Source organism: Copadichromis virginalis, linkage group LG19, assembly GCF_057382275.1.
Source record: "Copadichromis virginalis isolate Kocher_CV1m ecotype Utaka linkage group LG19, C_Virginalis_male_GT1.1, whole genome shotgun sequence".
Taxonomy (NCBI): Eukaryota; Metazoa; Chordata; class Actinopteri; order Cichliformes; family Cichlidae; genus Copadichromis; species Copadichromis virginalis.
Genome location: NC_140636.1, coordinates 28,857,025 through 28,874,513, shown reverse-complemented (window position 1 = coordinate 28,874,513; position 17,489 = coordinate 28,857,025). Strand labels below are relative to the sequence as shown.

General features: G+C 39.0%; 1 protein-coding gene across 3 annotated transcripts; it reads left to right on the top strand.

Moving 5' to 3' along the window:
• Positions 1 to 1,828: 1,828 nt before the first annotated feature.
• On the top strand, positions 1,829 to 17,094 carry LOC146686370 (B2 bradykinin receptor-like). 3 transcript variants are annotated; one of them, XM_085441795.1, is made up of 3 exons: positions 10,884 to 11,078; positions 11,300 to 11,387; positions 12,837 to 17,094. In XM_085441795.1, the coding sequence occupies exon 3, from the start codon at positions 12,865 to 12,867 to the stop codon at positions 13,852 to 13,854; it is 990 nt and encodes a 329-aa protein (XP_085297921.1). In that variant the 5' UTR covers positions 10,884 to 11,078; positions 11,300 to 11,387; positions 12,837 to 12,864; the 3' UTR covers positions 13,855 to 17,094. The 3 variants fall into 3 exon arrangements, with proteins under 3 accessions (XP_085297919.1, XP_085297921.1, XP_085297920.1); XM_085441793.1 differs by lacking the exons at positions 10,884 to 11,078; positions 11,300 to 11,387 and adding an exon at positions 1,829 to 2,381; XM_085441794.1 differs by lacking the exon at positions 11,300 to 11,387.
• Positions 17,095 to 17,489: the final 395 nt, after the last annotated feature.

Below are 17,489 nucleotides of genomic sequence, written 5' to 3'. Positions count from 1 at the left end.
CGGGAGGTCAAAAGGTCGTGATTAGGGCCATCAATCACTTCGGATCAAATTTTGTCATAAGCTGTATGGGAATAACTCTCTTTGAGCAGCCCTATGTTGCACTGGTGCTTTCCTATGAGAGGAAGAGTAGGGCATTTACACCAAACTGGGATGTCTGTTTGGGTGGGGTCTTTGCTCTTCACACAGTCATCTACAGGACGTTCAAAATTCACCCTCAGTCAAATGTTACTAAATGCACATTTAACCTCATAAAAGATCCATATCTAATGATGGAGAGGATGCTGATCATTTTTAGTTTTATCATCCCTGCTATCATCATTTCCTAGTCAAGTTGTGAGAAACAGTCTAGCAGACGGTTTCAAACTCAGAGAATTAATAAGCAGCTGTCTTGATTTGTGGTTTTTCTTGGCTTAGCTTGCGTCGTCTTCTTTTTGTTAGTGTTCCTGTGATTATTATTGCATTTCTGGGTGCTGTCAGAAATATCACTCCTTCTGGCGTTATTTTAGTTCCTGTAGTGAAGCTCACTTTTTTGTTTCTTCAAGTCTCCAGTAGTCTGCATTTGGGGCAACACTTTTTCCCAGCCCCATACAGTAATTTCATTTGCATGAATATATTCATACAAATGTATTTATTCAAACTTACACACACATATAATGAAGTCTTCAGGATTTTTTAAGTGGCTGCAAAGGTTAGAATATGTATACTCATGACTTGACGTTTCAGGTGATTGTTGGTGTGAAAATGACACTGTGAATTGTAAAGCGCTCTTGGTACGGAAGATAGATAAGATCTCTGTAAATTATGTATCCTGTAAAATACTCAAACAACATTATTTCCTGGAAAAAATGACCATAATCTGAAAGTAAGTATTTTAGAGTTTACATATCTCATATATATCTTTTTCATGATTCATACTAAAATCTGCTTGGTTTTAGCAGATATTCTTTTCATCATTTGCAGCCATTTTCATGTGCAGTTGTGCTCCTGTTTACAAGTGTGGTGATCACGCTGTGGGCAGGGACACAGCTGAACCTAGGTAACCTATGATCCACCGACCTATGATCCTGTGCCTACAGCTTTTTGTGCCACTGACTAAAACTAGATAATGAAAGTTTTGTTAGCCCAGCAAAAACAAGCATCACTACATAACTACACTATCAAATCACAGAGCTTGGATTTTGCCACTGCTTTCTAAAAATTATTATTTTGATTCAGCCTCTTTGGGAACTAATTGAAATATGAGCATTTTGAGTATTTTGTACTGAATATCAGTGTTACTTAAATAGACATGCATCTCTGCATCTCCAGAGTAACAACATAGTAACGACAATATGCCAGAAAAGAGACACTTAAAATGATATCTTTTCTGGTTTTTTGTTTAGAATCCCGTCCAAATTTGGCTCTGTGACAATATCTGGAAACCAAAACAACACAAATGACGAAGTAATTGCACTCCTGATATAATTAGCTTTGTGTAAGCCGTGAGACCAGTTTTCCCGTGCTTCACACGCGTACATCAGTTTGAAGAGGAAAAAGAACTCCACGGGACTCCGATGTGAAAAGATGTAACAAAAAATGTATTCCACAGTTTGCATCTTACAGGAGTGGTCAGGTTTAACTTATCCTCAACAAAATAACCTACTACGGTAGGAAAACCGTGTGGCTCTGTTCTACCCTGCTGCCGCGTATAGCTTATGCCGTGTTAACTCTTTTTCTCTCTCCCCCCTCCCGCACCGCATGCGCTAACCTGCATACATCCGTGATGCCCGGATTTTACTATAAACACGAGTCTTTTAAGGCACATGTATTCATGGTACTACATAACAGAGGTGTGGACTCGAGTCACATGACTTGGACTCGAGTCAGACTCGAGTCATTAATTTTATGACTTTAGACTTGACTTGAAAAAATGTTCTAAGACTTGTGACTTGACTTGGACTTTTACACCAATGACTTGGGACTTGAATTGGACTTGAACCGGTTTACTTGAAAAGACTTGATATTTTACCCCAAATATAAAATTTAACATGCATATTATATAGAGATTGAAAATGTGACGTCATTCACGGGTAGAACCGCAAAGGATTCTGGGAACTCGTGGCAAGCGGTACTAGCGCACGCAGGCTTTCAATTGAAATCAGTTATACAGCGATAAAAAGAAACACAAAAATGTCAAGAAGCCGTTGTATTATTAACTGCAATAGCCGGTCGCATGACAGCCACGGGAAGCCGACGGGTAAAGAGATCGGTTGTTATCGGATTACGTCGTTGAAGAGAAATTGTTCGAGCCATGTTTCCGAAGTAACAAAGATGCGATGGATGGCCTGGATTGCAGCCATTCAAAGATCAAATATAACGTCCCAGAACACTCCAGCTCACAGGTTAGTCTGCTCCAAGCATTTACACGAAGGTCAGTGTTTTTTAGTAGTTAATACGTCATTTTCATAACATAATTGGTGATATAGGTTACAAGCAAGTCTGGCGCTGAACAGAAATTGTCGCACTATGCTCCTTTGTTTATTGTGCATAAATAGTGAATTGTCCTGACACAATATTGCGTTTCGCTTCTGTTATTATGGTACATTGACAAAAACATATGCTTTTATTCACAGGATAAAACAGGTTTTTTGTATCACTAATTGCCCAGTACGATTACAGCATACAATATTGTTGTCACTGCTACATTTCTGTGATGCTACCAGAAATTATTTCCACTACTAATTAATTACCGTTGAGCTCAAAGGTCCTATTAATAAACGGTTAAGGAATGTATATTTATGACGACGATTTGTGAGACTGGTAAACTTATGATACGTACGATGGTCTTTCGTTCGACACGGTGCATTTCAAGGTCCTGTACCCATCCGTCGGTAAACTGTACCTGGGCTTGTTGCAGTGACCTGAAGTTACTAAACTTCATGAGTGTGTGCACTCACTCCAAGAACCGTATAATTATAAATATGCATATAAATATGCTAAGATGAGATAGCTGACTTCATCTAACTAGCAAATGTTTTCCAGGCTACGTTGGTGATACAGTTTTTTTTAATGTGTATGATATTTTTGTCATGCGATTTTAAAGCTGGTCCTACAACCGCATCCAAGAATAACATGCAGCGTATCTCAGAAATGTCGGTGAAAATTATTCTTGGAGCTAGGTTTAATTGAGCTGCATTTTAAAGAGGTGCAATTTCACAATTTGTGTATATTTTCTAAGTTCACTATTTTGTCATGTGTTGAGAAAAACACAGATTTTAAAATTACATGGTCTAATATTTACATTTAGCATAACTGCAACATTATTTTTTCGTTGTTTTTTTTTTTTTAAAGACTCGAAAGGACTTGAAATTCAAAGTTTCAGACTTGTGACTTGACTCGGACTTTTACACCAGTGACTTGAGACTCGACTCTGACTTGCCTGACATTACTTGAGACTTGACTTGAGACTTGAGGATAAAGACTTGAGACTTACTTGAGACTTGCAAAACAATGACTTGGTCCCACCTCTGCTACATAACCAAACCAACAGAGCAATAAAATAATTTTAGTTCCACCATAAACATGCATTTACTTCCAAAATTATTAATTACACAAACAAGCTTAACAACAGCGAAATATAAATACTAAAACATATGAACTATCTTAACTTGGCTCCCACAAGCTTGTTGACGGTGATGTTGGCGGTTTCCAGTGTACATGCTGGTCATCAGTGTGCTTGGAATCATCTTTAAGGGTTTTTTGTTGGGGTTTTTGCATTTTTGCTAATGGTATTCTGTGTAAGAAATGGCTATGACTGGCCTTTCAGTGAAATCCTACGCATATAGTCATCAGCTGTTATCTGCATGAATGCGTTCTGCAGCATCTAAGTCCTCATTTTCCTTAGCATAGATCCTTAGGTGGCACTGTTGCACATACTTCGCCAGGAGCGGAATAGTAGCCTACTGGGGTCTTGACTTGATCATTGCTCATTGAAGTTACAATTTCTCAGTTAGAGAGAACATTAAAAATAAAAGAGAAATGTACCATATTATTCAAGCTCTTAAAAAAGCAGGCCAGTTTAACTGTTTAAAAATTGAGAAGTCCACCACCAACCTGGCATTTCTCCTGGTGTTCCTAATCCACTGCCATTTCACATGAGCAGGATACTAGATTTACTCCAAGACATTCACATTCTCGAGTGTCACATTGTGCAGGTCATCTTCTAACTCATCCTTCTTCTACTGTGTCCTTAACTCCGTTCTCTATGTTAGTGTGGGAAAACCCTTCCAGAAAAGAGCTGAGGTACTCATCCACCAATGAAATAAATAAAACATCCAACTTTATGTCCTCACACGCACACACTGAATTGCAGTATTGAGATATTTTAAGTTAGGACGTGTGCTGTGATGATTTTAAACGATGAATGGGGGATTAAGTATGAGCAAAAAGTACCTAAGATTTGGAAACATGCTGTCATTGATCCAGTTGCTAAGGGCAGTTCACCTAAGGTACTGAATGATTTTAGGCCTGTGGCTCTGACTTGAGAAGATGATTAAGAAGGAGATTTTAATGCATGTTGAACACCATCTTGACCCCTTCCAGTTCGCCTATAGAGCAGGGAGAGATGTGGAGGATGCTGTTCTCACACTCCTGCATTTCTTGAATAATCATTTCAAGGCCCCTCACACCCATGCAAGATTATTATTTGCTGACTTTTCATCGGCATTCAACACAATTGAACCCTTCTTACTTGCTCACAGACTTTACAGTCATTTTAGGCTTTGCGCTAGTCTGATTGGCTGGCTGACAGACTTTCTGACCAATTGGTCACAATGAGAGTGAATCATGTATTTTCTGACGTGCTCTCCTCCTCTACTGGATCTCCCCAGGGTTGCTGCCTCTCACCCCTTCTGTTCATTCTGAACACAAATGAGTGTTGCAGTAATTTCTCGAACAGACACATCCTGAAGTTTGCTGATGACAAAGTGATCGTCAGTCTTCTTGTGGGGGACGAGTCAGGCCATGGGAAGTTTGTAGATGATTTTGTGGATTGGTGTGATGAGTCCTTCCTTTCACTAAAGACATGATTACTAATTTTAGGAAGTCCTTTTTTAGCTCTTCACCTACTATCATTAAGGCTGCTGATATTGGGATTGTGGACAGTTATAAATATTTAGGTGTGATACTTGACCATAAATTGTGTTTTGAATCTCATGCTGATGCCACTACTAAAAAAGTTCAACAAAGACTGTTCTTTTTGAGGAAAATTATATCCTTTAATGTCTCATCTGAGATGTTCTCTTTGTTTTATAAGTTTAATTGAATCTGTGATGTCTTTTTGTATCGCTGTAACCTGAAAGTGAAGAATAAGAATCGGTTGGGACTTCTGGTAAGAACTGCTCGTAAAATTTCAGGGCGCTGGCAAGATGGACTTTTGGCCATTTACAACAAAAATGTGCTTAGGAAGGCTCTTTCTATTGTTAATTGCTTGAACCATCCACTTCACAGTGAGTTTGAGTTGTTGCCTTCTGGCCACTGCTTTAGAGTACCTTTGAGGAAGACCAAAGACTCCAGGTTTCTTTTATCCCTACTGCATCCCATCTTCTTAATGGCAAATAACCGTCCTGTGACTTTCTATTACTATTACTGTCATTATTATTTTATATTCTTGTTTTGTTTACGTTGATGTTGCATGCTGCTAAACTAATTTCCCCTTGTGGTATAATAAAGAATTTGAATTGAATTGAATTGAATTGAAAGCATTTGATAAAATATCATTTAAAAATACCTCAGTGATCCTGTTACACGGGTTCTAATGAAACACTGTCAGGGTGCACGCCATCAAAGGCTTCATGAGTTACTAAACCACTCAGTATATCTGCAAGGCCATCAGTGTCTTATATGACATCTCTAACTTTTTTTTTAATAGCATCAAAGAGACACTAATAGAAAATCAGTGTAATGTAAATATATTACATATCATAAGCCTAATTTAATCTCATGCAGGCCAAATAACAAAGGTACTGTTAATTGTATAGCTTCATAAATACCAATAATTTTGGACTTAATCAAATTTACATAGTTGTTCATAGTCAATGTACTTACAATATTTAAAAGTATTTTCTCTTTCATGTTGAAACTATAGGAAAGCTAATGAAATGCCGACAACCAGGTTTCGCTTTGTTGGCTTTTTTTTAAGCAAAAAAATATATATATCATCACCTGAAATAAAGGTAGATTTAAGTTACTGCATTTGGATTTGTTTCTCTACAAATATGACAGTTTGTAAAGAAATGAAAGTTTAAATATGTAGAAATTTCAAACAAGAAGCAAGGGATGGTGCAGAGTTATCTTATGTATAAGGCCCGAGTTCTGCACCACTATAAATAAAGACAGAGTCAGACAGAGTGTGAGAGAGTTCAACACACACCCCCATCTCTGATCCCACAGTGTCTTTGAAAACGTAAATACCTTGTAAATTGTCAGCAGCAGCATGTTTAAAGACAACTTTGGAACTCTTGTGGACACGTCAATGATTTCCGAGAAAATACTACAAAAATAAATAGTGCAAACTGCTACACTGTTGAGGCTCAAAAGTGCCAAAATTAAATGAATATTATTAAATGAATAAATAGATCATTATGTCATGTGCCATTAATTATTTAAAATAGTAAATGATGCATCATTAATTACACGTCTTTAAATGTGTGATTGATTAATTAATTTCGTTTATGTAAAAACACATTTAATTTGTTTCATTTGAGGTGGTTAGCAGGATCTGTTGTTTGTGCATTCAGTCACTGCTTACTAAGCAGAAAAACTGCAAAAAGCTGTTAATGAATGCAGATGAAAGTGATAATGACCAAACCATTGTCACATGAGGGACGCCAAATGAGCAGCATAAAGTGGTCGTTAAACTGAGTCAGGAGCAAAGTGATATATAAAGTAGTAGACATCAAAAACACCAGGAAAATTAGAAATAAGACATAATTATCTGTAGGGACAAGGTCAGTCATCAGATCAGGCAAAATTACAGGCCAAAAGTTGACAAGCACATTGACTGAGGACAATAAGATTGTCCTTGGACTTATTTCTGGTGTGCCGACAGCTATTAGAGCTGAGCAGACAAAAGAAAATATAGCAGTCTCTATGGTAACCAAGGCACAGCACTTAAAGACAAGAGGAAATAGAGATTAATGTGACAGTTTAGCTGTAATGCTAAAGTGTGTGTGTGGGGGGGCAAAAGCAATGTTTTCAAAGGGTATATGAGCTATGCACTTAGACATTATACATCCCCAGAGGTTTTAAGGGCCAAAATTATATTAATGGCACATTGCTGCTGTGTGTAAAGGAAAACAAAGTTCAAGTGCTAGTACTGTGGAGGACAGCGCATCTCAGATTACTGTGGCTGTGAGGCATGTACTGCAGCAGTGGTGGAAAAAAAGAATCAGTGAAAAGAGCGTCCATGCAGTCACACTTAACGAGATCAACATTTAACTATACAGCTTATATGTCAGCATCACATTGAAAACTGTTTAAAGCTACTGGAAACTTCTCCACTGGCAGCTGTATTGGATATTGGATAAATGCTACTTAAAATTGGGAGTTAAGTTTCCGCTTACATATTGGTTCAAAGTCGAGGGGCATAACGAGAAGAAAAGGCAATCTTGCTGTAGTGCTGGGAGTGTCGTAAAATTTACTTTATGAGTTTTGGATGGGTTTCAAAAGTAACAGGAAAGTCCAATCATTCTTCTGTTAAGTCCATAGCAACTGAGATGGTTTAAAGAACCTGAACTGGTTCTGGTTGCACAGTGTCATTCCTCAGCTCCAAATAACTGTTAATAAACAAATGAAAAAAATTTGAATATACATGGTGTAGCTATAATATAACATTTATGGGGGGGTAAAGTTATTATCGGAAAGTTTATCAGCACTTCAAGGTTCAAGGTTACTTTATTTTCATTTAGATGTTTCCTTATGTACATGACAATGTAGCAGCACAGTAGGGCAGAATAGTGCTGGTGGAATTAATGAGGTATGAAGTTCACCAGTCTTACCGTCTTCTTGAGTAGAAGCTGCAATTGAACCTTGTTGTTTTGGTCTTGATAATCCACCTCCCGCCAAAACCCACATGGTAAGACAATTTATCGGTTTCTTCAATGGAAATGATTGTGGTACGAGTATACACACACACACACACACACACACACACACACACACACACACACACACACACACACACATATATATATATATATATATATATATATATATATATATATATATATATATATATATATATATATATATATATATATATACAAAAAAAAAAAAACACCCAGCACGCCCCTGCGGGCGGTTTATCCTTCGAACTCGGGTCCTCTACCAGAGGCCTGGGAGCTTGAGGGTCCTGCGCAGTATCTTAGCTGTTCCCAGGACTGCGCTCTTCTGGACAGAGATCTCCGATGTTATTCCCGGGATCTGCTGGAGCCACTCGCCTATCTTGGGAGTCACCGCACCTAGTGCTCCGATTACCACGGGGACCAGCGTTACCTTCACCCTCCACATCCTCTCGAGCTCTTCTCTGAGCCCTTGGTATTTCTCCAGCTTCTCGTGTTCCTTCTCCCTGATGTTGCTGTCATTCGGAACCGCTACATCGATCACTACGGCCGTCTTCTTCTGTTTGTCTACCAACACTATGTCCGGTTGGTTAGCCAACCACCATTTTGTCCGTCTGTATCTGGAAGTCCCACAGGATCTTAGCTCGGTCATTCTCCACCACCCTTGGGGGCATCTCCCATTTTGACCTCGGGACTTCCAGGTTATACTCGGCACAGATGTTCCTGTACACTATGCCGGCCACTTGGTTATGGCGTTCCATGTATGCCTTGCCTGCTAGCATCTTGCACCCTGCTGTTATGTGCTGGATTGTCTCTGGGGCATCTTTACAGGCATCTTTGCCTGGTGTGATAGACCCCAGCCTCTATGGATCTTGTGCTCAGAGCTTGTTCTTGTGCTGCCATGATTAGTGCCTCTGTGCTGTCTTTCAGTCCAGCTTTGTCCAGCCACTGGTAGGATTTCTGGATATCAGCCACCTCCTCTATCTGCCGGTGGTACATACCGTGCAGGGGCCTGTCCTTCCATGATGGTTCATGGAAGGACATATATATATATATATATACATACAGTGGGGCAAAAAAGTATTTAGTCAGCCACCGATTGTGCAAGTTCCCCCACTTAAAATGATGACAGAGGTCAGTAATTTGCACCAGAGGTACACTTCAACTGTGAGAGACAGAATGTGAAAAAAAAATCCATGAATCCACATGGTAGGATTTGTAAAGAATTTATTCGTAAATCAGGGTGGAAAATAAGTATTTGGTCAATAACAAAAATACAGCTCAATACTTTGTAACATAACCTTTGTTGGCAATAACAGAGGTCAAACGTTTACTATAGGTCTTTACCAGGTTTGCACACACAGTAGCTGGTATTTTGGCCCATTCCTCCATGCAGATCTTCTCGAGAGCAGTGATGTTTTGGGGCTGTCGCCGAGCAACACGGACTTTCAACTCCCGCCACAGATTTTCTATGGGGTTGAGGTCTGGAGACTGGCTAGGCCACTCCAGGACTTTCAAATGCTTCTTACGGAGCCAATCCTTTGTTGCCCGGACGGTGTGTTTTGGATCATTGTCATGTTGGAAGACCCAGCCTCGTTTCATCTTCAAAGTTCTCACTGATGGAAGGAGGTTTTGGCTCAAAATCTCACGATACATGGCCCCATTCATTCTGTCCTTAACACGGATCAGTCGTCCTGTCCCCTTGGCAGAAAAACAGCCCCATAGCATGATGTTTCCACCCCCATGCTTCACAGTAGGTATGGTGTTCTTGGGATGCAACTCAGTATTCTTCTTCCTCCAAACACGACGAGTTGAGTTTATACCAAAAACTTTGGTTTCATCTGACCACATGACATTCTCCCAATCCTCTGCTGTATCATCCATGTGCTCTCTGGCAAACTTCAGACGGGCCTGGACATGCACTGGCTTCAGCAGCGGAACACGTCTGGCACTGCGGGATTTGATTCCCTGCCGTTGTAGTGTGTTACTGATGGTGACCTTTGTTACTTTGGTCCCAGCTCTCTGCAGGTCATTCACCAGGTCCCCCCGTGTGGTTCTGGGATCTTTGCTCACCGTTCTCATGATCATTTTGACCCCACGGGATGAGATCTTGCGTGGAGCCCCACACAATCTCGAGGGAGATTATCAGTGGTCTTGTATGTCTTCCATTTTCTGATGATTGCTCCCACAGTTGATTTTTTCACACCAAGCTGCTTGCCTATTGTAGATTCACTCTTCCCAGTCTGGTGCAGGTCTACAATACTTTTCCTGGTGTCCTTCGAAAGCTCTTTGGTCTTGGCCATGGCGGAGCTTGGAGTCTGACTGTTTGAGGCTGTGGACAGGTGTCTTTTATACAGATGATGAGTTCAAACAGGTGCCATTCATACAGGTAACGTGTGGGGGACAGAAAAGCTTCTTACAGAAGACGTTACAGGTCTGTGAGAGCCAGAGATTTTCCTTGTTTGAGGTGACCAAATACTTATTTTCCACCCTGATTTACGAATAAATTCTTTACAAATCCTACCATGTGGATTCATGGATTTTTTTTTCACATTCTGTCTCTCACAGTTGAAGTGTACCTCTGGTGCAAATTACTGACCTCTGTCATCATTTTAAGTGGGGGAACTTGCACAATCGGTGGCTGACTAAATACTTTTTTGCCCCACTGTATACATATATATATATATATATATATATATATATATATATATATATATATAATTTCCGTTGAATTAATGACAAAATTATTGAAATGTTTATTTATTTCATTCCGGCACGTTAGGCCCTCCGTACCACAACGGTACTTAAACAGAGAAAAGGGAGGGATTGACCGAAGTGTGTGGCAGCAGCGCGAGCCATCGGTTTACTTTCCCCTCGAAGTCAGCGACAGCCACAGTCAGTAGCACAAGGTGTTGGGTGTGTATAGTTGATTTTTGGACGCTTTCTTTTTTACCTAGAGGACAGACTCTTGCGTACAAGGTATGAACAAACTTGTTTTTTACTTTTCTGTCTGTGTTTTTTTTTTTTTCTTCTTCCTTATTTTTTTTTTTTTACCTTTTTTCTTCTGCAGTTTAAGGTTAATTAAATCATAACTACAATTTAACAGTGTACATAACGATTTATAATGAATAGTGTTTTTTGCTTTATATCATTACTTGTGACAAAAAACAAAGTTTTGAGTTAATATTCTGGCTGTGCAGGTTATGAACTCTGTCAGGTGTAACTGCAGATTCTTAACTGGATTTGTCTCAACACGTTTAGCGTTTTGAGAACCTTTAACCAAAACGAGTAAGTACGATTAAACATTTAGACTAATACAAACACACACACATGATGACGAGTTTTTGTTTTTTGCCACTTTGTTTTGTTTTTAAGCGTTCATGCATTTCAGTTAAAATTGTTTTAAAGCTGCTGAGAAAACATACAGAAACTGTGGATGCCCCGCAGTTATACAGTGGAGGCGACATGCAGGCAAAATGTTGTTGGATTGGTGCTGATAACCGTTAATCATCCTTTTGTGCAATTGCTTTTCATATTATGCAGCGTTAAGTGACAGATATGGAAAAGTTCTGCATTCAATGTGGTTTCTGTTTTGCTGAACCGCAGTAAGTTTAAAATGTGAATACCTTTGGGTTGTTATCGTTTATGTGCAAAAACAAATACAAAATACTACATAGGCGTGGGGGACAGGGGGGTGTTAGAATTAAGTACTTTTAATACAAAAAAAAAAGTTTTAAAAGCAACAAAAACAAAGTTCAGCAACCCTTTAGAGGATTGAGTGTTTGAGTTATTGTTGGTGTTGATGTTACTCAAGACATCAATTATCTGTCATTAACACCAGATTTTCATAGAAAATCAATTTTCTATGAAAGATTGAGGTGTTGTTGTTTTTTTTGAGGAGGGTTTTTTTTTTGTTTGTTTGTTTGTTTACTATTTTAAATGTCTAGGCAAGGGGGGAAAATCAGTTGATTTTTATTTATTTAGCACCAGTTTGCACAAACTGTTCCCTTAAGGTCTTTATAGTGAAAGATGAAGACTATGATAGAGAAAAACCTGACACGCATACAAGTCCCTGGGGGGGAAACACTTCTTTGAGACAGGAAGAGGCCTTTGGCAAACCCCGATTCAGGAAGGGCTAGCCATCTTTACTGTGAATAGTTGGGAGATGAGTGGAAAAAGAAGAGAAACAAGTGGTTCATGGGTAAGCAAAGGAAAACACAAACTATGGTAGAAAGTAGATTAAAGTTTATGAGAAATAGAAGGAAAATACGTTGTGCGTCATAGTAAGTTGTCTAATTGTAGCCTAGAGCAACTTCAGTGTTAGGCTTGGCAGTACAGTGGTGCAGTCGTAAGCTCTGCTGCTTAAAAGTACAAAGCTATTGGGTTCAAATCCAGTCGGGGACCTTTTGCATAGTGTTTCTATCCTCTCACTGGGTACTCTGGGTTCCTCCCACACTCCCTGAATTGAATAAGTGATGGCATTGTTTTTGAATTTTAGTAAGGATTTAGAGATGGTGAGAAAAGTTCATTAAAAAAAAAAAAAAGATTTTCTTTCAGGAGTCACCAAAACAGGTTCTGTGCCTGAACTTGCCACAGTGTTTATTTATTAGGAACGAACTGGAAATACAGCAACAGCTTTTGCATTATGAGTTTTAATGACAATGAAGTATATCACTGTGTTCCATATAACATAGCATTTCATAATGTTTTACCTGTGTTGCTGTCCTCTCTCTGCAGCATCCGTTCCAGCTCTTACTCTGTCAAGATGTCTGGAGACCAAAGTAACACAGGAGAAGACCATTGTATTCCTGAAGACAACAGCTTGGTCTTCACTCTGGTTCCACCCTACATCCTGGTCATCAGTGTGCTTGGAATCATCTTTAATGTGTTTGTGCTGATGGTTTTCTGCCTCCACAAGAAGGCCTGCACTGTGGCTGAGATATACCTCAGCAACCTGGCTGGAGCTGACCTTGCTCTGGTGTGCTTTTTGCCCTTCTGGGCTGAAAATGCAAGAAAGAGATACAACTGGCCTTTCAGTGAAAGCCTGTGCAAAGTGACATCAGCTGTTATCTACATGAATGCGTTCTGCAGTATTTACTTCCTTGTTATGGTTAGCATAGATCGTTATGTGGCACTGGTGCACCCGCTTTCCCATGAGAGGATACGCCGGCCGTTTTATGCCAAACTGGGATGTCTGTTTGTGTGGGGTCTTGGCTTGGTCTTTGCTCTCCCCATATTCATCTACAGGAAGTTAGAATTCAACTCTCAATCAAATCTTACTCACTGTTCACTTGACTTACCACAAAATCAATATCTGGCATCTGAGGTGACAACCATAACATTCAGCTTCATCGTCCCTGTTATCATTATTTTGTTCTGCACTGTCAAAATTATTCAAACTCTGAGAAAGAGGCTAATGGAGGTTTTAAACATTCAGAAAACGGATCAGAAGGCCACCACTCTCATCCTGGCAGTTCTCCTGGCATTCCTGATCTGCTGGGTGCCATTCCACGTGACAAAGATACTAGATATGCTCCAAAACACTGGCATTCTGAAATGCCACATCACACTGACCATCGTCCAACAGATCTCTACGTACTTTGCCTTCTTCAACAGTGTCCTTAACCCCATTCTCTACGTCTTAGTAGGGAAAACTTTCCAGAAACGAGCAAAGGAACTCTTCATGTTGTGGAACAAGACTCAAACAGCATCTTTCAGCCGACTGTCCACACGCCTGACAAGTTTTAAATTGTGATCATAGCTCAAAGTGATATGCGGGACTGCGATCTTTTGGATGTGTGCTGTGATGGTTTACCCAGTTAAATGGACAATTATTTACTCAGGCAAGGAGAAAAATGTTGTTTTTGTAATCTGAATGTTTGTTTGTTTTTTTTGTTTAACATTGTGCATGCATTACTTTTTCTTCAGAAAGGGATATTTAGCCATAACATGTTTATTTCCTAGAAGTGATACTGAAAGGCTGTCAGTCTGACTCTGCTTGGTGTAGTGAAGTCTGAGCGTTCTTTGACCGTTTCTCCAGTTGGAACATAACTCCTGGCTTTGGCTAAGAGAAAGTAGCATGCAGAAGACAGCTGGCATGGATGAAAGGCTAAAGATAACAAGCAAGTCGCCTGAAATGTGATTCATGCAACACTCCTGAAGTTAAAGAATGAAAATACACTGTTAGAAAAAAAGTCACAATAGGACCTTTTTATTGTCTTGGGCTTTGTTCCATGTTTCGTCAGACTCTGACAGAGGAGTGAATAACAGGAGACATTACCTCATACCTCAAACAAGTTTTGTTTTACCAACCGTCCATGAACCCGTATTTGTTTAGATGTCACATTTTGAAAAATATAATTATAAAACTATAATTGCAAATAATCAGAGGTGTGGACTCGAGTCACATGACTTGGACTCGAGTCAGACTCGAGTCATTAATTTTATGACTTTAGACTTGACTTGAAAAAATGTTCTAAGACTTGTGACTTGACTTGGACTTTTACACCAATGACCTGGGACTTGAATTGGACTTGAACCGGTTTACTTGAAAAGACTTGATATTTTACCCCAAATATAAAATCTAACATGCATATTATATAGAGATTGAAAATGTGACGTCATTCACGGGTAGAACCGCAAAGGATTCTGGGAACTCGTGGCAAGCGGTACTAGCGCACGCAGGCTTTCAATTAAAATCAGTTATACAGCGATAAAAAGAAACACAAAAATGTCAAGAAGCTGTTGTATTATTAACTGCAATAGCCGGTCGCATGACAGCCACGGGAAGCCGACGGGTAAAGAGATCGGTTGTTATCGGATTACGTCGTTGAAGAGAAATTGTTCGAGCCATGTTTCCGAAGTAACAAAGAGGCGACGGGTGGCCTGGATTGCAGCCATTCAAAGACCAAATATAACGTCCCAGAACCCTCCAGCTCACAGGTTAGTCTGCTCCAAGCATTTACACGAAGGTCAGTGTTTTGTAGTAGTTAATACGTCATTTTCATAACATAATTGGTGATATAGGTTACAAGCAAGTCTGGCGCTGAACAGAAATTGTCGCGCTATGCTCCTTTATTTATTGTGCATAAATAGTGAATTGTCCTGACACAATATTGTGTTTCGCTTCTGTTATTATGGTACACTGACAAAAACATATACTTTTATTCACAGGATAAAACAGGTTTTTTGTATCACTAATTGTCCAGTACGATTACAGCATTGTTGTCACTGCTACATTTCTGTGATGCTACCAGAAATTATTTCCACTACTAATTAATTACCGTTGAGCTCAAAGGTCCTATTAATAAACGGTTAAGGAATGTGTATTTATGACGACAATTTGTGAGACTGGTAAACTTATGATACGTACGATGGTCTTTCGTTCTACACGGTGCAGTTCAAGGTCCTGCACCCATCCGTCGGTAAACTGTACCTGGGCTTGTTGCAGTGACCTGAAGTTACTAAACTTCATGAGTGTATGCACTCACTCCAAGAAGCGTATAATTATAAATATGCATATAAATATGCTAAGATGAGATAGCTGACTTCATCTAACTAGCAAATGTTGTCCAGGCTACGTTGGTGATACAGTTTTTTTTAATGTGTATATTTTTGTCATGCGATTTTAAAGCTGGTCCTACAACCGCATCCAAGAATAACATGCAGCGTATCTCAGAACTGTCGGTGAAAATTATTCTTGGAGCTAAGTTTAATTGAGCTGCATTTTAAAGAGGTGCAATTTCACAATTTGTGTATATTTTCTAAGTTCACTATTTTGTATGTGTTGAGAAAAACACAGATTTTAAAATTACATGGTCTAATATTTACATTTAGCATATAACTGCAACATTATTTTTTCGTTGTTTTTTTTTTAAAGACTCGAAAGGACTTGAAATTCAAAGTTTCAGACTTGTGACTTGACTCGGACTTTTACACCAGTGACTTGAGACTCGACTCTGACTTGCCTGACATTACTTGAGACTTGACTTGAGACTTGAGGATAAAGACTTGAGACTTACTTGAGACTTGCAAAACAATGACTTGGTCCCACCTCTGCAAATAATTACATTTAAGGCCATATTTGAGCTTTTGTTTGTGCTAAATTTCAATGAAGTTAAAATTCAATGGCAAGTAAGGGTGTGGTTGTTCTTCAAAACCAGTGATCCAGTATAGCTTTCTCTTGACATCCTGTTGACATTCGTAGCATGACAGGATATGAGGCTCAAATTTCAAATGTGTCATTCTACTGCTCATCCTCTAATTGATATCGATTAGACACAATTTCAGATTTAATGCCATAATAACCCTGCTTCATAATTGAATAGCATTCCCACCTTTATTTTATATTGCACATGTGATAAACACAAGCTGAGATAATGAAACAAATATGCAAAAGAGACTGCAACAGTTTAACAGTGTTTATACTATTAACATAATATTTGCATGGTTAGATTTTCCACTTCACTTGTGGGCATGGTTATGTAGTTGGAGTGCTCTGTGGCATGATGCAGATTTACTGCTACCAACTTGGATTGTTTCAGTGATGAACTTAAAGTTCAAAGAGGGATTTTTTTTCTTTGCATTATATTAAAGTATTGTGCTTCTATTCCCATTGCATCAAAAAGAAACTCTGCGTGTATATATGTAAGGGTTTTAACCTCCTAAGACCTGAACTCTTTCATGGCATGCATTTTTAATTTCTCTTTGGGCTGATTGGGACCTGATGATTGTAAAAAAAAAAAAAAAAAAAAAAAGAATTATGTGATTTTTTTTTTCTACCTGATTTTCATTTCTAAGAAAAATGAGATCCACATATGAGGACATTCGCTTTAAATTTTGATAGAACGTTAAGTAGTTTATTTACGGTTTAAAATCACAGATCACTGCTGGACACTGAAATGCATACCTCTTTTTCACAGCACTTTTAATGTAACACTCAATATTAATCACTTGTAGACAATAAATTAATAAAACGTTCCAGACTTTTGTTGTCCCCTGTGGTGTGGTTCTTTGTTACTTTTAATGCTTCTTTAAGCTGTCCATCACGAGTCTTACACTTTTTAAAAACAAGTCTGTATCTTCTATACTTCAGGTTCAGTGAGCTGCTAAAAGTAGCTGTTCTCAATCTGTGGCATGAGCCCCCCCTGGTGGGCCAGTGACCCACTACAAGTGAGGATGTGGACAAAAAGTATGGAATTAAACAAAGCTTGAGTAGGAAAAATTAACATTTTGCAGATTTATAAGCGGTCTGCAGTTACTTTATATCTGTGCAATGTCAAATTCTATTAGAAACCACCAAAACATTTTAAATAAAATGCACTTCCTAAATTTTGCAACAGTTAAATGTCTGTGTTCCACTACATGGGACATTTAGAGCAGATCTGGCCA